We start from the raw sequence: 21,908 nt of genomic DNA, 5'->3' as shown, positions 1-21,908 counted from the left end.
ATTTTGTGTATGGTTTCCTAGAAACAAGGGTGGCTCAACTTACCACTTTTGCTCAACTTGCTCCACTCTCCCCTACCATTTTTGAAAGGAAAACTATTTCACTCATATTGTAAGTAATTATAGGTCACATTTCATAGAAATCTGGAAACATTGGACAGTTCATTTAAGGTGTTGAACTCTCCTCTCTTTCATACTCCCCCATTGCTTTGTCCTCATCCCTTTCCCGTCAGTTAATGATGGACTATTGTTGCAGGCACGCAGCAGCACCCTAGAACACCTCCATTGTTTGGCTGCCCTTGGAAGTGTCCCGAATGGCACCCTATCCTCTGTACAGTGCACTACTTTTGCCCTATGGACCCTGGTCAAAAATAGTACACTATATAGGGAATAGGGTGCCATTTGGGACGCACTCTTGGCCAGTTAATGATGAGCTATTGTTGAACTGTAACAATCCAGCACTCCAGAAGACCATGGTTTGGCTGGCCTTGTGTATCCCAGCGTGTAGACAGTATGTCATGGTAGACCTGCCTTTGTAGCCTCTCAGGAAAGGAGAGGGAAGGGAAGAGAGAGGGGAGAAGAGGAGAGGGGAGGAGAGGAAAGGAGAGGAAAGGAGAAGAAAGGAGAAGAAAGGAGAGAGGAGAGGCTTGAATCAGGAGTGTAATTGTGTTATTGTCAATATCCTGTTTGCTGTTGGCTGCTCTGAATCAGTCGTGTCATTGGGTCTGTGTGCCTGGGAGATGAACCGACCACATTCTACATTAGGCCGCGTCACAATTGGCACCCTATCCCCTACATATTACCATTGGGCTCAGGTGAAGCGTAGTGCACTATATAGGGAATAACTTGGGTGTCATTTGGGATGCAGCCTAGGTGAGTCCATAGCCATTGCCAAGACAACAGGAATGTATTATCTGAAGCGTTAGACCACATATTATTAATATCCTCCTGTAGCTGTGGGGTTAGGGTTGGGTTAGCTGAAGGATGATGGTGTGTGTGTGTGTGTGTCTGTCGGCTTAGGGTTGTGTTAGGTTAGCTGAAGGATGATGGTGTGTGTGTGTGTGTGTGTGTGTGTGTGTGTGTGTGTGTGTCTGTCGGCTTAGGGTTGTGTTAGGTTAGCTGAAGGATGATGGTGTGTGTATGTGTGTGTGTGTGTGTGTGTGTGTGCGAATGTGCGTGCGTGCGTGCGTGCGTGCGTGTGTGTGTGGCTTAGGGTTGTGTTAGGTTAGCTGAAGGATGATGGAGTGGGTGTCCATGGATGCAATGGAAGAAAATCATTTTTTTTGGCAAATTAATTCTGGGTATCTGTTTTGTATTCATATGATCTGTTTTGTATTGATGTACACTGAGTATACAAAACAATAAGAACACCTGCTCTTTCCCAGTGCAGATGAAGGGGAGGAGACAGGTTAAATAAAGATTTTTAAGTCTTGAGACAACTGAGACATGGATTGTGTATGTGTGCCATTCAGAGGGTGAATATGCAAAACAAACGATTTCAGTGACTTTAAATGGGGTATGGTAGTAGGTGCCAGGCACACTGTTTTGTGTCAAGAACTACAACACTGCTGGGTTTTTCACGCTCAACAGTTTCCTGTGTGTATCAAAATTGGTCCACCACCCAAAGGACATCCAGCAAACTTGACACAACTGTGGGAAGCATTGGAGTCAACATGGGCCAACATCCCTGTGGAATGTTTTCGACACATTGTAGAGTCCATGCCCCGACTAATTTAGGCTGTTCTGAGGGCAAAATGGGGGTGCAATGCAATATTAGGAAGGTGTTCCTAATGTTTGGTATACTCTGGTGGATGTTAGTTAAAGTTTTATTAAATACATATACTTCAGAATTAATGTTATTAATATTGACAGTATGTGTTTTGCAACCAACTACATTACAATAGCATTTATATGGCTGCATGCTCTTAACCTACGCAGAAAACACTCAATGTGCCATAGCGATAAATATTAGCTTCAACAGTGTTACTTCTGATAAATCTCCTTGCTGTGTGGGATTAACCTTGCTGTGTGGGATTACTGCATGGCAAGTTTGATTGAACGTTGGCCCACGAAGAGTGAAAACTGAAAACTCGAAGGAAGGAAAAAACTCACGCTCACTAAAGTTCAAAGAGTCAGCCTTTCTTTTCTAATACGGAACGCGGTGCGGGAGAGCAAGCGAGCGGCGCGGGTTCTAGCTCTGCTCTGCATGCAGTCACAAGCAATCAATTGCCGACAAACAGACTGTTTCTGTTAAAGTTGAATTAGTAGACTATATTTAGTAGAAACCACAGCAGCTCTCCAGGCTCTTTGTTACTCGGGTCCATTGGAGGTGAGTAATTTGCTATTGTTTGTTCTAACAAATGAAAACCCCAAGCAGCCGGGGGTTTGGGCTAAATTTAAATAAGGCATTAGTTATGACTCCTGGCTGATGGTGGCTTTGCATGTAAGGGCTTGTGTGTGTGTGTGTGTGTGTGTGTGTGTGTGTGTGTGTGTGTGTGTGGTGTGTGTGTGTGTGTGTGTGTGTGTGTGTGTGTGTGTGTGTGTGTGTGTGTGTGTGTGAGTGTATGAGTGTATGAGTGTGCGAGCATGCGAGTGTGTGTGTCGGGTCTGGTGGGACTGGTGTGTGTTGGTAAGAAAGAGAGAGAGCGAAAGAGAGAAATAGAGAGGGATGGAAAGGGAGAGAGGATGAGGTGGATGCAGCAGGCCATGACTGGGCCTAGACATGACTGGGCCTAGACATGACTGGCCCTAGACATGACTGGCCCTAGACATGACTGGGCCTAGACATGACTGGGCCTAGACATGACTGGGCCTAGACATGACTGGGCCTAGACATGACTGGCCCTAGACATGACTGGGCCTAGACATGACTGGGCCTAGACATGACTGGGCCTAGACATGACTGGGCCTAGACATGACTGGCCCTAGACATGACTGGGCCTAGACATGACTGGCCCTAGACAAGCACGTTTGTTTGTTTGGCCAATGGCAGGTGAGCCAGGTATCATGCTAACAGCAACTACGGAGAGGACACAGAAGTGTCGGCTGTAGGCCTTACTGTACTTACTTACTTTCACAATTCACCTTTCTTCAGTTACTCGCCTTCTTCTCAAAACACATTGGAGAAGGAGGTCTGAGGGGAAGGACCTCCTCCATTACAGTTGAGAAGGCATTGAGGAAATAGGATGCAAGAAACCACGGAAAGACGAATTGAGATAGAGCCCTAGTCTTGGGGGTACAATGGGGGGAAAGGCAGTGGTGGTCACAGACCAGATTAGCTTAAGGTATCGGTCTTGGGCGGTTCAATTTCGGTGCCTGAGGGAGGCAAAAACTTCTGGTTTCTGTTTCTATCTGCTAGGTAATGTCACGTTCTGACCAGTAAGGGGTTATTTGTTATTGTAGTTTGGTCAGGACGTGGCAGGGGGTATTTGTTTTATGTGGTTCGGGGTGTGTGTTTATGTAGAGGGGTGTTTGGTTAGTGTTTTCCGGGGTTTTTGGGCTATGTTCTATGTTAGTATATTTCTATGTTCTAGTCTAGTCTTTTTAGTTCTATGTTTAGTTTATTGATTTGGCCTTCAATTGGAGGCAGCTGTTCCTCGTTGCCTCTGATTGAAGGTCCTATATAGAGGGGTGGGTTTTGTTTGGGTTTTGTGGGAAGTTGTGATTGCATAGCTGTGTTTAGCCTGTAATCATGTTCGTTCGATCGTTATCTTTTCTTGTTTTGTTTTGTTACGTGTTCAATAAAGTTAAGATGAGCACTCAACCCGCTGCATTTTGGTCCACTACCTACGACAACCGTTACAGAACTTCCCACCACCAACGGACCAAGCAGCAGGCCCAGGAAGAGGAAGGATCCTGGGCCAGGGAGAAAAGGCAGTGGAGGACATTTTGGACATGGGAGGAGGTAATGGCAGGGGACAAGACCCTGCCATGGAAACAGGTGGAGACAGCGAGGGAGGAACGGCGAAAGTGGAGCAAAGAGCGGGCCCAACGTAGTATACATGAGAGGCAGCCCCAATAATTTTTTTGGGGGGGCACACGGGTAGTTTGGCTGGGCCAGGTTAAAGCCCCAAACAAACTCCCCGTGCTTATCGGAGGCAGCTTGTTACTGGTCAGGCCCCGTGCTATGGGGTGATGCGCACGGCGTCGAGGCCGAGCATTCACAGGCCGGTGTGCGCTGTGCCAGCGCCCTGCATTTGCCAGTGGGAAGCGGGCATCCAGCCAGTAAGGGTGGTGCCAGTACTGCGCTCAAGACCGCCAGTGCGCCTTCACGGCCCAGTGTATCCTGTTCCCGCTCCTCGCACTAGCCCTGAGGTGCGTGTTTCCAGTCTGGCACATCCAAAGCCAGCACCACACTCTGGACGGGGCACTGTCGTCGGACACTCTGGACCGGATAGTCTGGCATCTCCAGTACCAGCCCCACGCACCAGGCCTCCAGTGCGTCAGCCCAGTCCAACTCGTCCTGTTCCTGCTCCCTGCACTAGCCTTGGGGTGCGTGTATCCAGTCTGGCATCTCCAGTACCAGCCCCACGCACCAGGCCTCCAGTGCGTCAGCCCAGTCCAACTCGTCCTGTTCCTGCTCCTCGCACTAGCCTTGGGGTGCGTGCCTCCAGTCTGGTACCTCCACTACCAGCCCCACGCATCAGGCTTTCAGTGCGCAGTCCCCGTCCAGAACTTCCGACGACAGTACCCCGTCCAGAGCTTCCGACGACAGTACCCAGTCCAGAGCTTCCGACGACAGTACCCAGTCCAGAGCTTCCGACGACAGTACCCAGTCCAGAGCTTCCGACGACAGTACCCAGTCCAGAGCTTCCGACGACAGTACCCAGTCCAGAGCTTCCGACGACAGTACCCCGTCCAGAGCTTCCGACGACAGTACCCCGTCCAGAGCTTCCGGCAACAGTACCCCATCCAGAGTGTCCGGAAACAGTGCCCCGTCCAGAGTGTCCGACGACAGTGCCCCGTCTAGAGATGGCCCACAGTCCGGAACCAAGAGAGACGGCCTACAGTCCGGAACCGAGTGAGACGGCCTCCAGTCCGGAACCGAGTGAGACGGCCTCCAGTCCGGAACCGAGTGAGACGGCCTCCAGTCCGGAGCTCCCAGAGACGCCCTACAGTCCGGAGCTCCCAGAGACGCCCTACAGTCCGGAGCTCCCAGAGACGCCCTACAGTCCGGAGCTCCCAGAGACGCCCTACAGTCCGGAGCTCCCAGAGTCGCCCTACAGTCCGGAGCTCCCAGAGTCGCCCTACAGTCCGGAATCGGCGCAGCCAGAGTCGCCCTACAGTCCGGAGCTCCCAGAATCGTCCGTCTGCCCGAGGTCTACAGCGAAGTGCTTCAGCCCGAGGTCTACAGCGAAGTGCTTCAGCCCGAGGTCTACAGCGATGCGCTTCAGCCAGAGGCATTCAGCGGGGGTTGACAGGTTAGGTGGGGGACTAAGGCCAGAGCCTGAGCCACCTCCACAGTAGGAGGATTGGGGAGGGGGGGGTGTAGCACGGGAACCGTCGGTGACGGCAGCCACCCTCCCTTCCCTCCCTTTAGTTTGGGGGGTTTATGTTGTGTTTATTTTTCTTGGTGTGAGGTGCATCCGGGGTCTGCACCTTTGGGGGGGGGGGGGGGGGGGGGGGGGGGTACTGTCACGTTCTGACCAGTAAGGGGTATTTGTTATTGTAGTTTGGTCAGGACGTGGCAGGGGGTATTTGTTTTATGTGGTTCGGGGTGTGTGTTTATGTAGAGGGGTGTTTGGTTAGTGTTTTCCGGGGTTTTTGGGCTATGTTCTATGTTAGTATATTTCTATGTTCTAGTCTAGTCTTTTTAGTTCCATGTTTAGTTTATTGATTTGGCCTTCAATTGGAGGCAGCTGTTCCTCGTTGCCTCTGATTGAAGGTCCTATATAGAGGGGTGTGTTTTGTTTGGGTTTTGTGGGAAGTTGTGATTGCATAGCTGTGTTTAGCCTGTAATCCTGTTCGTTCGATCGTTTTCTTGTTTTGTTTTGTTACGTGTTCAATAAAGTTAAGATGAGCCCTCAACCCGCTGCATTTTGGTCCACTACCTACGACGACCGTTACAGGTAATTGCACTCACCTGGTGTCTCCGGCCTGAATCAGTCCCTGTGCATAAGCAGAGCATGAATGCCAGAAGTGTTTTGGCCCTCCAGGACCGGAATGAAACAGTCCCAGCCTAGAGGAACCAGGGAGACTGGACACAAGTAAGGCAATGCAGGAGCTCCTACAGTTCTTCAGGATAGCTGTTTTCTAAACTCACTTTGTGCATTGAGACAATCATTATGAACGTGGAGCACCAAGACCACATGAAAGGAAACCACTAATATGGAAAGTCTGGAAATACTAGAGACTTTTGTAGGGGAATAAAACAGCTATTGGGTTTCCTAGGCTACGTCCCCAATGGCAACCTATTCCCTTTGCAGTGCACTACTTTTTGACCAGGGCCCAATGGGTTCTGGTCAAAAGTTGTGCACTATATATGGATTAGGGTGCCATTTATGACACTTCCCTGGAGTATAAAACATGAGATTGGGTCTGCTGATAGTCAGGTGTATAATATATTACCATAGAGGTGTGGGAGCATGCTGGCTCCATTGATAAAGTGGAGAGGTGGCTGGTGCCAAGTACTAAAGACACACGCACACACACACACGCACACACACACACACACTTAGGAATAGAGGCCCTGCAATATATCAGCTGAACTACATCCAAATGGCCCTGTAAACATAAACCATCACATTCCTGCCCTGAAACATAGAAACATACACATAGCATTGCATCATGCTAATTATCTTATTCTTGTTACTTGTAAAAATGTAAACATTTAGAAAAATCTTGACGACGGTAACACCCAGTCGAAGGGCTACAAGGGCTAGGTTTGATTAAACATAGTGCTTGACACTTATGAAGGAAATTGAGCAGAAATTCTTGGGAAATTACTCCGGCTGTTGCTTTAGGAACATAACCTTTATGAGTCAATTATCACCTAGAGAAGCTGGCACAGCTAGATGGTAGACCTACTGCTGTTGCAGCAGCATTAACCTTAACCATTAACAGTGTTCAGCTTTCTGCCGTTCTGCCCTTGAGCAAGGCAGTTAACCCCCAACAACAACTGCTCACCGGGGGCCGATGACATGGACGTCGAATAAGGCAACCCCCCCGCACCTCTCTGATTCAGAGGGATTGGGTTAAATGTCGAAGACACATTTCAGTTGAATGTACATAAGTGTGCGTGGTGTGTGTGTGTGTTCAGCTATCCAAGTCTGCTTTGTTTCATGGCTCAGTGCTGGACTGTATACAATACAAGATATCCTTTACCTGGGGACAAACAGGAAGCCACTATAAAATGCCCTATTGACTGAAAACAAACTTCTATACACTTGTGTTTTTTATTTTCCATAGTTAGCTTTTTCCATACAGAAAATCAGGACATCCTTTGTCTGTGTCCCATGATTGCCTCCCAAATGGCACCCAACTCCCTTCATACTGGTGCACTACTTTTCACCAGACCTCTATGGGCCATGGTTAAAAGGAGTGCCCTACATAGGGAGTAGGGTCCCATTTGGGACGCAACCAGTGAACCATAGGAACGGCAGTGAGTGGAGATAGATACAGTAGATAGACAGACAGAGAGCTCGGCCATTGTATGACAGTAACCATTGTTTGTCCCAAGAAGTGACTCAACAGAACTCATTAAAGTATTACATGTTGTTTCCCATAGCATGTTAGCTCCTCGGGGCCCCAGAGCCCTGCAGGCCCAGTTAAACAAACACACTATTAGGAAGACAAATTACATTAGCCTTTCAAAAAGGGCCCAAAATAAGCCATTAAAGAGGAAAACAACCACATTTGGGTTAAGTTCCAAATGGCACCCTATTCCCTATGCAGTGCACTACTTTCGACCAGGGCCCATAGGGCTCTGGTCAAACGTAGTGCACTATGTAGGGAATAGGGTGCCATTTGGGTCGAATGCGAGGCTTTGAAAACAGCAGTAGGTGGCGGGAGAGAGACATTCACACTTGGTGTTTCCATATGGGAAACATTAGAATATTAAAAGCTTGCTCTTAACACTGCCAACCGCTCGAACCTATGGAGACCGTGTGAGGAGAGTAATGGAGAGTACATGTGCTGTACTGTACAGTGGTGAAGACAGCCAAAATCATGAGTTACTTGTGTGTCAGTGCTGTGACCCATGGACTGCAGAGTGTAGGGAGCTGGATCGCCAAGGATGCAGTTGGTTCCCTGTAATGCAATCCGACACAATTGGGGGTGGCTGGTAGCCTCGAGGTTAGAGCGTTGGGTCAGTAACTGAAAGGACACTGGTTTGAATCCCGGAGCCGACAATGTGATAAATCTGTTGCTGTGCTCTTTAAGCAAGGCACTTCACCCCAATTGCTCCAGGGTTGCTGGACAATCGTGACCCCACTCGCTGTGGGTTTCTCAGGGGGAGTTGGAATATACCAGAAACACATTTCCATGACACACTTGTACAAGACACACCCACAAGTGTGTATCCGGACAAATATAAGCACCCCCATCCCCTGAATTATTATCATTATTAATTGAGTTGAACAATGAAGATATCAGATATCCTTTCTAGCAGCATTGAGAGAATGGTATTTTGCCATTTACCCCATCAACGTCGACCAGGTTACAGCTTTTGATTGAATAGTGTCTTACACCAGTCCTGCTGCCAGTTAGTCTGGAGCCTCCGCCCATCTGGTGCACGCACACACACACACACACACACACACACACACACACACACACACACACACACACACACACACACACACACACACACACGAGGTGCAGCTCCAAAACCTTTTATTTCTACAAAAAAAAGCTGTTAAAGGCTTTTCCAACACTTGGTGTTGATAATTAAGCATCAAGGTATCGGCGTCTACATACACAGACTGCTTTATTAACAGCATGTGAGTGTCTGTGGCACCGCCACTCTCAATCTGTCATGTGTTAGTTAGCTGTCAGATGGCTACATCAATGCAGCACCAGGGCTGCATACCAAATAGCACCCTATTCCCTTTATAGTGTAGTACTTTTGACTAGGGCCCATGGGAGGGGGGGGGTGTTAAATAGGGCATAGAGTGCTTTTTGGGGCAGACTTCAAATCCCTCTATGACCTCCCGTAGCAGGTGGAGTTATCACGAAAGCCAGCCAATGAACAATAATGAATTGAATGTGTCGTTTCGTCTACCCTTTTGCCTGTAGCTACATCTGTAGAGCACCTTATAAACCTCCATGACTCCACAGTTGTCACGCAAACCAGTACAAAGAACAATAGTGAACGTCTCTTTACTAGCCCTTTATGTTGGGCAAGTGTATCATGATTCTAAATAGCCCTATCTCTGGTCGGTAGTTACAGATACATAGAAACGGATTAAAACCGAAACTCATCACTTTAACAGACAAATGGCAGAAAAAGCCCTGAAACTATCGGAAAGTGACATTTAGGGAAACTATTGTAAAGTGATATGAAGGGAAAGCCTAATGAGATGTATCACTTGTTCCGCTGTATCACAGTTATATTGTCCATTGTGTAAACTGGCGTGGCCTGTAAAGATGGATGGTTAAAGCCTGGCCTCGGCCTAATAGCAGGGTTATTGAGACGGGTCTAGCGCTCAGTCTTACAAAACAGGTTGGTGCGGGGGGGGGGGGGGGGGGGGCAAGGGGAAATGGTGGGGTGATAATTGATGAGGTAAGGTGAGCTGGATTGTTTGGTGACAGATGGTGGGAAGAAGAGAGGGAAGGAGGGAGAGGGAGGGACAGAAGGATGGAAGACACTTACTGGGAAAGACACCTGAGACACACTCTCGCATTCCTGGTCTCGTACCGGCGCTGTGTCCACCCCGGGAAAACAACCTACTCCAGACAACCCACAAACACACAGAAAGAGTAAGAGTAAGAGTAATGCCATAGTTGACATAGAGAGCTGACAAGAGGATATAATGGGTAGGTCCTATTAGCGGCATCCTAATAGTGCACTGTATGGGGAATAGGGTGCGATTTGGGATGCATGCATTGTGTACTATTAACTTACAGGAGATATCAGGCACAGGTTGTAAGTGATGGGGGGGTCCATGAGGCCCATTTCCATCAGGCATGTTGACAGCAGCATGCTCTGGGAGCAGGGGATGAGGGTGAGGAGATCCATGGAGAGGTCCATGTTGAGGTGATGCGTGCTGGGAGGGTCCATGGTGCTGGTCCTCTTCTGGTCTACTGGCATCTGACAGACTGTCCCCCTGCAGCCTGTAGAGACAAAACACAACTTAGATAACACACTCGACGACTACGGGCTGAACCACATGTCAAAACAACTCACACAAATCATCACACTTCGCACCTTACAACCCCTAACTTAAAACAAAACATACACACACTTTATGCTAAACATCCACTAGCTTTCAGATGAGCACCATTCACCCGAAGTTGGTTTGGAGCCTTCGAAGGCACAACACAGATAACACATTCAACAACTACAGTGGGTCAAACGCTGAACACTTAACGCACGGCGCAAAGCACATACTTCCCTAACTCTACAGCTAGTGTTAACACAGCACACAAACAATTCACACAACCGTTAGCATTCAGATGAGCACCATTCACCCTGAGAGGATATTTAAACAGAAACAAACAATAACCCAACGATAGGAAACGCTCCATAGACTTCCAATTCCCACTGGGAACAGCACAGTGTGCACACTACAGTAGTCCAGTACCGTATCTGTTTCTCTACACACTAAACATCTGTATTCATCAGCATATCAAACTAGAAGTGCACATCTGGGATCAGGTGCCCCCCCTGTCCATGTAATATTTTTCATTCTGATCTAAATGGCTAAACTGATCCTAGATCAGTATTCTACTCTGATATGCTTAATAAATCAGGCCCTGACCCTTCTATGAGAGTCTATGAGGGGACAGTGGGAATCTATCAGTGAGAGGTGACGAGACAGAGCGGAACAGATAGGCTTCACTTGTCTAATCTACATCAGGGGAATGCGTAGGGATGTGGATATGCATCAGGGAAGGTACATCCAGACACAGTAACATAGCAGACCAGTTTAGGAATTCATATCCATCCACTCATCACAACTACAGTTAGATAGAATCTGTAGAGGCAGAACTATACCCAAGCCAAACTCTGATAAAAGTCTTATCATGTATAGCTGAAGTATAAAATGGTGCAGCCTACAGTTCATTTTGCTCAGTTTTGGAGCCAAACACACTTTGCAAAATGTTTGTTAACAGGGGCACAACTTTCACTGGGGATGGGCATGCCCCCCCCCCCAATTCTGAAATTGCATTTTGTCCCCTCCAGTTTTATCCTGTGAATATGATACAAACAAGGCGACGGTGTGCTTTAGGACCATGCGGACGTCTCTGAGCGGTGGGGTAGGCTGTTTGGAGTGTTTAGCCGTCTGGATTAAAAAAAATATCGATATTATGTCCCCCCCACTTATAAAACCAAAGTTGCGCCCCTGTTTGTTAATGTTTGTGTCAGTTGTTCACGTCTACAAGCATATTCCTGTTGCTAGAAGCTTTCGAACATGCGTTGCGTTTGTTATATAAATGATAACATACTAGTAGAAATGTTAAATACTGTCTGTTTAGAATTCAAGTTCCATTTTATCCCTGACCTTTAATATTCACCACTGCGGATTGTTGTGGAAACTAGTTAGCCAGTAGCTGTGAGGACTGAGCATGCTCAGAAATTACTATGCACGATGTTGAGGTGTGTTTTCCTGATCTCTATCAGTTAAATGTTTGTGATATTTATGTAAATGTAAATGTATTAGCCATTGATATTTAAACCAGTGAAAGTATTGATTATTGACTGAGATATTCATGTTAATTGATGACATTTTGGATTACCGGTATTACGGTTTCAGGGTTGGGTTTTGAACCTGTTCACTGCTTAGTTTGAAGGCACTCTGCCTAGTTTGATTTCACTCTGCCTAGTTTGATTTCACTCTGCCTAGTTTGAAGGCACTCTGCCGAGTTTGATTTCACTCTGCCTAGTATGATTTCACTCTGCCTAGTTTGATTTCACTCTGCCTAGTTTGAAGGCACTCTGCCTAGTTTGAAGGCACTCTGCCTAGTTTGATTTCACTCTGCCTAGTATGATTTCACTCTGCCTAGTTTGATTTCACTCTGCCTAGTTTGAAGGCACTCTGCCTAGTTTGAAGGCACTCTGCCTTAGAAGCCAGCAGCTTCAGTGAACGGTCCCTTAGTTATTTTGGTCAACGTCTGATGATGTACCTGTAAATAAATACCATCACTTTAAACCCGAATTCCGTCTGTCTACTGGTGCTTCACACCCCTGACAAGACTGTAGGGTCCACTATCATACACTTGTATATCCCATCTGTTCGTAATCATAACTGTTCATTGTCATGTTCAGCTTTGAACCCATATAGGCCTACCAGTACAAATCCTATCTATGGCATATCTCTAGGCCTACCAGTACCAGCCCTATCTGCTTGGAGTGGGATGAGAGCCTTGTCCAAAAGTTGTGGCTTCTGCCTTTCTCCTCACGTCAAAGATGTAACACTCTCAGAGATTGGACAAAGAGCAGCACGCTGTGTCTGAAAGACAAACAGTATTCTAACAGGAACGCAAACTGAACACTCTGGCCTTCGCTTTGTGGTTGGACGTAGCTGTTCGGATAAAAATAATGTTAGATGATATTGCCTGTATCCCAAATGGCAGCCTATTCCCCATAAGGCTCTGGTTAGAGGTAGTGCACTATGTAGGGCATAGGGTGCCATTTGGAACACACATTTTTGATTCCCTCAGTGTTTCCTTCTTCTCCTATAAACAGTTTCACATCATCTGTCCTCATGGTATTTATGTTTGAACAGTATATATTTAGTCGACTGTAAATCATACCATATATCATTTAATTGCGCACCGCTTTAGTTACTCATTGTTTTAGTTGTGTGCTATTTTCCATGTAATCAGAGGAAGCCATTAACTGGAGACAAAATAAATCTATTATATTTTATTTTCCCTTTATTTAACTAGGCAAGTCAGTTAAGAACAAATTCTTATTTACAATGATGGCCTACCAAAAGGCAAAAGGCCTCCTGCAGTTACGGGGGCTGGGATTAAAAATAAAAATATAGGACAAAGCACACATCACGACAAGAGAGACACCACAACACTACATAAAGAGACACCTAAGACAACAACATAGCATGGCAGCAACACATGACAACACAGCGTGGTAGCAACACAACATGACAACAACAACTTATGGTGTGGCATTCCTCCACAGCCACCACCACTTTGTACCTAAGTGATTATTGTAAGAATGAAAGAGAACTTTTGAAATGCACAAATCTCTCTCTCTCTCCTATGTCTCTCACTCCTATGTCTCTCTCTCATCTGTCCTTCTCTCCTCTGTCCCTCTCTCCTCTGTGTCTGTCTCTCTCTCGCTCTCAAAAATAAAAAAAAAAGCCAGATATGCACCATCCCTGCTTTGAATGATGTGGTCCTCTGCATTTGGGCCTGACTACCATTCACAATTCCCTGAAAACATTCCATATACGAAAACAAATGCTCTAATAAGGTCTATTCCCGGTCCACATATGCCACGGATGGTCTCCCAGGCTGTGACGACACACAGACACACACACACACACACACACACACACACACACACACACACACACACACACACACACACACACACACACACACACACACACACACAGCGCTTAGGGACAGGGTCTGGGATGAGTTAGTGAACACTGGAGATTTGCAGCCAGAGCCAGGCCCAGCAGGTCTGTTAGAGGACTGCGCCATGGGTCTGTAAAGCTGCTGCTGAAGTACAGGCATCTCTAACCACAGCTTGGGCTCTGGTGAAAGTAGTGCACCAGGCCTATATAGGGAATAGGGTGCCATTTGGGACTCGGGTAGGGACATGCAGCTCTAGCCACATCTATGGGCCTGGGACATGCAGCTCTAGCCACATCTATGGGCCAGGAACATGCAGCTCTGGGGGGCCCAAAACATTGTAAAACGATCAAGTAAAGAAATCTCACGCTTTTGAGAAAAGGATTGAAAGGAAGGATGATCTTCGTTGTCTATCACTGTCCCTGGTAACATCTGCCTCCTCTAGGTAACGCCTTGGAACAGATGGGTGTTGAACACACCTCTGGGTAGGCTCTACTGGGTGTGACTGGTAGCACACAGTGCTGGGTGGGGCGCAGGCAGCGTTTAACAGTGCTGCAGTAAATTAATAAACACTCTCTGAGGTGTTACTATAGATTAATCACCTCCATGCTGTTGTTCCCCGGCTGGCATAGTGGTCTTGTATTTTTGTCTTTCACTTCGATGCCTTCCCCGAGTAGAAAGTAAATGGGAGGTGGCTGGTGGAGGGAAACATAGGAGTACGGTGTGTTTGTAATTGCTGGAATGGAATAAATGGAATGGTATCAAACACATCAAACATATGGAGACCACATGTTTGACTCCGATCCATTCATTCCTGCAATTACAATGAGCCCGTCCTCCTACAGGTCCTCCCACCAGCCTCCTCTGAAGTATGTATATGAAAGACATCTTGCCAGCCTTTGAGTATTGGGATAGCCAATTTACACCCCCCCCCCCTGTCACACACCCATTGTCTCCCTCTCCTCTCTCTTTCTCTCTTCCTTTCTCCCCTCTCTCTCTCTCTCAATCTCTTTCTCTCCCTCTCGCTCTCTCTCGCTCTTCCTCTTTGTATCAGCACTTACCTTCAGTCTACATTCCTCCAGATCAAGAACAGAATATCATATCTTAAGTGCATTCCAAAATGTGCTTGTTGTCACAAGACCGCCCTGCGCTGATACCAGTCTCTATTATCACCTCTGTTTCATATTTTCTTTTTTTTAGATCACTTGTTTTCTTTTCCGGCACGTTTCCTGTTTATCCTCCCTCCCAGCCCAATGTTATGCTCATGTTTCTGGGTGTTGGGTGCAATAGGGCCCAAGCGGGCATGACTCTGCCCGATGCCAGGGTGAGATAATGGGGTATTACACAGGTCAGACGCCAGGCACACTCCTCCATCCCCGCTCCTTCCTTCCCTCTCTATTTGGGTTTTGTCCTCTTTCTTTTTCTTTTCATTTTTCATTCATCCACGCTGCTTATCTGTTTGGTAATGCGTGTCTAAGATGGGCAGATGGGTTTCTCATGATACTGAATGTTATCAGAAAGTTTGTAGGCAGATTGTTTACCACCTGAATGTTTAAAGTTCAATAGTTTATATCTATGGCTTATAATGACTAAGCCAGCTCCTGGATCACACTGGGTGTATCCCAAAGGGCACCCTATTCCCTATATAGTGCACAACTTTTGACCAGGGAATAGGGTGCCATTCCGAACGTATCCACTGATGTTGTAGCCGTATCTGGAGCTAGCTTTGGCTCTGTGCAAATATCTCTCTCAGTGAAACGTCAGACATCTGCTTTCTCCCCCTCTCCGTCTGTTCTGTTCCGGCCAAATTCCTTTAACCTGACCACTAGATCCTCTAGAGGTTTATTGGCTGACGAGCTCTGGTTGTTTTAGATGGTGAGGGATGGGAGGGAAGGGAAGGGCCCTAAACAGATCACACATCACTGGCCTGGAAATGCCTTGGACAGACGGCCCAGACCAGACCGGCTTCATTCCAGATGCACGGTACTGTAATATCAGAGGTTATTTAAACACACGCACACACAGACCATCACACACAAGCACAAGCACGAACACACACACTGTGTTCTGTGGTATGAGCAGTGTGTTCAGCAGACATGCCTGTGAACAGGGCGCTGTAAAGACAGGGGTCAGAGGTCAAACGGGAGCAGAGCGTGAGAGAGAGATGTGCGTGGAGAAGGAGAGAGAGAGAAAGTAGCAAAGAGAGAGAGAGAGGCTGGCTCTCACCTCTAACAAAAGCTTTACAGTGTGTGCTTCAGACCCAACCATGTCTCAATGGGATTCCCAGAAGTGCCTGTGAAACCTCTCCATCCTAATAATAAACCTGCTTCCCTGGAGCCTAGCATATGTGGGGAGGGAGATAAAGAGTTTCTACTGGGCTAGTATAGTAACAGGGAACTGGGATAGTATATTGACAGGGAACTGGGCTAGTATACTAATAGGGAACTGGGCAAGTATAGTGATATCATACTACACCAGCTCCGACGCTTGTCTAAGGTGGCAGGGTTTGCAAACTATTACAGACTACAAAGGGAAGCACAGCTGCGAGCTGCCCAGTGACACGAGTCTACTAGACGAGCTAAATCTTCTATGCTTGCTTAGGCAAGCAACACTGAGGCATGCATGAGAGCATCAGCTGTTCCGGACTACTGTCTGATCACACTCTCTGTAGCCGACGTGAGTAAGACCTTTAAACAGGTCAACATACACAAGGCTGCGGGGCCAGACGGATTACCAGGACGTGTGCTCCTGGCATGTGCTGACCAACTGGCAGGTGTCTTCACTGACATTTTCAACATGTCCCTGATTGAGTCTGTAATATCAACATGTTTCAAGCAGACCACCATAGTCCCTGTGCCCAAGAACACAAAGGCAACCTGCCATGAATTGAACTGAAACATGTTGTGCTTTGAAAGGTTGGTAATGGCTCACAACACCATTATCCCAGAAACCCTAGACCCACTCCAATTTGCATACCGCCCAAACAGATCCACAGATGATGTAATCTCTATTGTACTCCACTCTGCCCTTTCCAACCTGGACAAAAGGAACACTTATGTGAGAATGCTATTCATTGATTACAGCTCAGCGCTGTAATCAGCGCTGTAATCATTACAGCTCAGCTCAAAGCTCATCACTAAGCTAAGGATCCTGGGACTAAACACCTTCCTCTGCAACTGGATCCTGGACTTCCTGACAGGCCGCCCCCAGTGGTGAGGGTAGGTAGCAACACATCTGCCACCCTGATCCTCAACACTGGAGCTCCCCAGGGGTGCGTGCTCAGTCCCCTCCTGTACTCCCTGTTCACCCACAACTGCATGGCCAGGCACGACTCCAACACCATCATTAAGTTTGCAGACAACACAACAGTGGTAGGCCTGATCACCGACAACGATGAGACAGCCTATAGGGAGGAGGTCAAAGACCTGGCCGGGTGGTGCCAGAATAACAACCTATCCCTCAACGTAACCAAGACTAACGAGATGATTGTGGACTACAGGAAAAGGAGGACTGAGCATGCCCCCATTCTCATCGACGGGCCTGCAGTGGAGCAGGTTGAGAGCTTCAAGTTCCTTGGTGTCCACATCAACAACAAACTAGAATGGTCCAAACACACCAAGACAGTCGTGAAGAGGGCACGACAAAGCCTATTCCCCCTCAGGAAACTAAAAAGATTTGGCATGGGTCCTGAGATCCTCAAAAGGTTCTACAGCTGCAACATCTAGAGCATCCTGACTGATTGCATCACTGCCTGGGACGGCAATTGCTCGGCCTCTGACCGCAAGGCTCTACAGAGGGTAGTACGTACGGCCCAGTACATGGGGTTAAGCTGCCTGCCATCCAGGACCTCTACACCAGGCGTGTCAGAGGAAGGCCCTAAAAATTGTCAAAGACCCCAGCCACCCCAGTCATAGACTGTTCTCTGTACTACCGCATGGCAAGCGGTACCGGAGTGCCAAGTCTAGGACAAAAAGGCTTCTCAACAGTTTTTACCCCAAGCCATAAGACTCCTGAACAGGTAATCAAATGGCTACCCGGACTATTTGCATTGTGTGCCCCCCCCCAACCCCTCTTTTTACGCTGCTGCTACTCTCTGTTTATCATATATGCATAGTCACTTTAACTATTCATTCATGTACATACTACCTCAATTGGGCCGACCAACCAGTGCTCCCGCACATTGGCTAACCAGGCTATCTGCATTGTGTCCCACCACCCACCACCCGCCAACCCCTCTTTTACGCTACTGCTACTCTCTGTTCATCATATATTCATGGTCACTTTAACCATATCTACAGGTACATACTACCTCAAATAGCCTGACTAACCGGTGTCTGTATGTAGCCTCGATACTTTAATAGCCTCGCTACTGTATATAGCCTGTCTTTTTTACAGTTTTTTCATTTTTTTACTTACCAATTGTTCACCTAATACCTTTTTTGCACTATTGGTTAGAGCCTGTAAGTAAGCATTTCACTGTAAGGTCTACACCTGTTGTATTCGGCGCACTTGACAAATAAACTTTGATTTGATAGGGAACTGGGCTAATACAGTGATAGGGAACTGGGCTAGAATAGTGATAGGGAACTGGGCTACTATAGTGATAGGGAACTGGGCTAGTATAGTGATAGGGAACTGGGCTAGTATAGTGATAGGGAACTGGACTAGTATAGTGATAGGGAACTGGGCTAGTATAGTAATAGGGAACTGGGCTAGTATAGTGATAGGGAACTGGGCTAGTATAGTAATAGGGAACTGGGCTAGTATAGTGATAGGGAACTGGGCTAGTATAGTGATAGGGAACTGGGCTAGTATAGTGATAGGGAACTGAGCTAGTATAGTGATAGGGAACTGGGCTAGTATAGTGATAGGGAACTGGGCTATTATAGTGATAGGGAACTGGACTAGTATAGTAATAGGGAACTGGACTAGTATAGTGATAGGGAACTGGGCTAGTATAGTAATAGGGAACTGGGCTAGTATAATGATAAGGAACTGGGCTAGTATTATAATAGGGAACAGGGCTAGTATAGTAATAGGGAACTGGGCTAGTATAGTGATAGGCAACTGGGCTAATATAGGGATAGGGAACTGGGCTAGTATAGTGATAGGGAACTGGGCTAGTATAGTAATAGGGAACAGGGCTAGTATAGTAATAGGGAACTGGGCTAGTATAGTGACAGGGAACTAGACTAGTATAGCAATAAGGAACTGGACTAGTATAGTAATAGGGAACAGGGCTAGTATAGTAATAGGGAACTGGACTAGTATAGTGACAGGGAACTAGACTAGTATAGTAATAGAGAACTGGACTAGTATAGTGATAGGGAACTGGGCTAGTATAGTAATAGGGAACTGGGCTAGTATAGTAATAGGGAACTGGGCTAGTATAGTGATAGGGAACTGGGCTAGTATAGTAATAGGGAACTGGGCTAGTATAGTGATAGGGAACTGGGCTAGTATAGTGATAGGGAACTGGGCTAGTATAGTAATAGGGAACTGGGCTAGTATAGTGATAGGGAACTGGGCTAGTATAGTGATAGGGAACTGGGCTAGTATAGTGACAGGGAACAGGACTAGTATAGTGATAGGGAACTGGGCTAGTATAGTGATAGGGAACTGGGCTAGTATAGTGATAGGGAACTGGGCTAGTATAGTGATAGGGAACTGGGCTGGTATAGTGATAGGGAACTGGGCTAGTATAGTAATAGGGAACTGGGCTAGTATAGTGATAGGGAACTGGGCTAGTATAGTGATAGGGAACTGGGCTAGTATAGTGATAGGGAACTGGGCTAGTATAGTGATAGGGAACTGGGCTAGTATAGTGATAGGGAACTGGGCTGGTATAGTGATAGGGAACTGGGCTAGCATAGTGATAGGGAACTGGGCTAGCATAGTGATAGGGAACTGGGCTAGTATAGTGATAGGGAACTGGGCTAGTATAGTGATAGGGAACTGGGCCTATGGACACTGCAGTAGTATGTCAGGCAAGCATTCCTCATATGCAGTACCCCTCTCTGCTCAGACAAATGCACTCACTGAGCAGAGAGAAGAAGAGTCTTTGGACACAGACCTGTCCCACTCTCTCTGTACCAAGTTATAGAGCAGACAGACAACCAGACAGCCAGCCAATCAGCCACACAGACACACAGACACACTGGCACAGGTAAGGCCCAGGTCAGAGTAAAATCTAAATATTTACCTTGCACACCTTGAGCAGATGTTGAGTGTGACCTTGGCCTGGGGCTCTGGGAGGTAGGAACTACGACCCTGACTGAACTTACTTCCTGACGGGGCCAGCCCTGTTACCCCCTCCATACGCAGGTCATCTAGGTCCTCTGTGGAGGGAGAGAGGAGAGAGAGGGAGAAAGGGGGGAGGGAGGGAGGGAGGGAGGGAGAGAGAGAGAGGGAGACAGGGAAGAGAGAGAATGGGTTAAGTACGGGGAGATGGAGTGAGGAAGAGGGATGAGGAATAGAAGGAAAGAGTGAGAGAGGGGAAAGAGGGAGAGAAGGAGAGGGACAGTCATTTATCATAGTCACTGAGTCATCAACAGATGCGTTATATCTGTCTTAGCTGTCTCAGCCGTCCAGATCTGAGGAAGGATGAACCAACACACACACACACTAAGAGACGATAGACTGACAAGACTATCTTGCATCAATTAGCCAACAAATAGATGGTGGTTGTAAGGAGAAGAGACAGGGAAGGCAGGGCTGAAGGAGAGATGATGAGAGAGAGACCACACATCCTGACCAGAGAGAGAGAGAGAGAAGTTGGAGAGAAGTGTCTCTGTGTGTTCTCTCCCTGTGTCCTCATAAGAACAGTCCTTGGTCTGCATGACTTTCTAAAGAGCTCCATATGAACTAGACACGCCAGTGTCATCCCCTCTCCTTCTCCCCAGTCTCATTCTCTCTCTCTCTCTCTCTCTCTCTCTCTCTCTCTCTCTCTCTCTCTCTCTCTCTCTCTCTCTCTCTCTCTCTCTCTCTCTGGTTTGTTTTAACATACTGCTGTTGGACGGGGAGACAGAATAAAGCTAAACTGAGTTCCACACGCGATAGTGTTCCCAGGTTCAGTGCTGTGTGTTCCCAGGTTCACCACTGGGCCCATGTTCAGCTTTAAACAGGCTTATATGATCAGGTATCAGAGAATAGAATTTTCAGCTTCAAGGCGAAGTAGGTGACGCGAGTTTCGGTAACAGAGACAATAATACAATCATTGAGAACAGAAAGCATAACTCCGTCTGCGTTCCAAATAACAGCCTATTCCCTTTATGGCTTTGTGGAACCTGGTCAAAAGTAGTGCACTATATAGAGAATAGGGTTCCATTTGGGATGGACAATCACACTAATAAGCAGGGTCGTGACTGAGTAGAAAAGAATGGTAGTAAAATATAAATAACTGCATGTTTATTGTCACAAAACTAAAACCAGTAACGCTTTATTAAATATAGCAGGACATCAAAGAGGGACGTAAATTCGACAGCAAGTTCTTGGTTCTGAATAAATGTGTTGAGAGACGAAACACGTTGCAACAATAATATAGCGTAAGTCTGAATTTGTATGTTGACGACATGAGTCGTGGTCTGAGTTAGCTAACTGTTGGTATAGATATCTAATATAGCTTTTTAATAACAAGTTGATATCTTAAAGGTCCAATGTAGCCATTTTTATCTCAATATCAAATCATTTCTGGGTAACAATTAAGTAAAATGGTTCAAAATAACAAAAAATTAAAAAAATTTTGCAAAAAGCTATTTCTCAAGCAAGAAAGTATTATTCCAACCTCACAGTGTGGAATATATATATAACACAGGAAAATCACGTTTTTGACGGCACTGGGCCTTTAAAAGAAAATAACTTGCACATATCACTTGTGTTTATTAAGCATACAGGCAAGCGCAGTTTGAATTGATTCCCAGGCACCTGCAACAAAACACCTCAGACGTGCGAGTGCTTTCCCTTTTTTTAATAACAAGTTGATAGATACAGTACCTCAAGCCATTACTGTATGGACCATTTGACAGCATATAAAGGATGTTTTTTTTTAACAACAATAGCCCATTTTGTTTTCATCAATCCTCAGGAATGTTAGAAATGTGACAACAAGAGATCAAATGCCGGACATAATTATTACCACTCACTTGTGTGTGTGTGTGTGTGTGTGTGTGTGTGTGTGTGTGTGTGTGTGTGTGTGTGTGTGTGTGTGT

At 46.7% G+C, this 21,908-nt stretch overlaps 1 protein-coding gene across 8 annotated transcripts in view; it reads right to left on the bottom strand.

Annotated features, from left to right (window-relative positions):
- The window catches only part of c6h8orf34 (chromosome 6 C8orf34 homolog), a 246,429-nt gene that overhangs the window by 101,091 nt on the left and 123,430 nt on the right, over positions 1-21,908 (bottom strand). For all 8 annotated transcript variants that reach the window (XR_003878731.1, XR_003878730.1, XM_029755795.1 and 5 more), the window contains exons 8-10: positions 19,904-20,039; positions 10,061-10,269; positions 9,809-9,885 (exon numbers count right to left, since the gene is read on the bottom strand). Coding sequence is in view for 6 of the 8 variants with exons in the window: in XM_029755795.1 (XP_029611655.1) it covers positions 9,809-9,885; positions 10,061-10,269; positions 19,904-20,039 (422 nt within the window). In the remaining 2 variants the exon portion in view is untranslated. The remainder of the gene's footprint in view (positions 1-9,808; positions 9,886-10,060; positions 10,270-19,903; positions 20,040-21,908) is intronic.

This window comes from Salmo trutta, chromosome 6 (genome assembly GCF_901001165.1).
Source record: "Salmo trutta chromosome 6, fSalTru1.1, whole genome shotgun sequence".
Taxonomy (NCBI): domain Eukaryota; kingdom Metazoa; phylum Chordata; class Actinopteri; order Salmoniformes; family Salmonidae; genus Salmo; species Salmo trutta.
The sequence above is the reverse complement of the archived record's forward strand: the minus strand, read 5'-3'. Positions and strand labels throughout refer to the sequence as shown.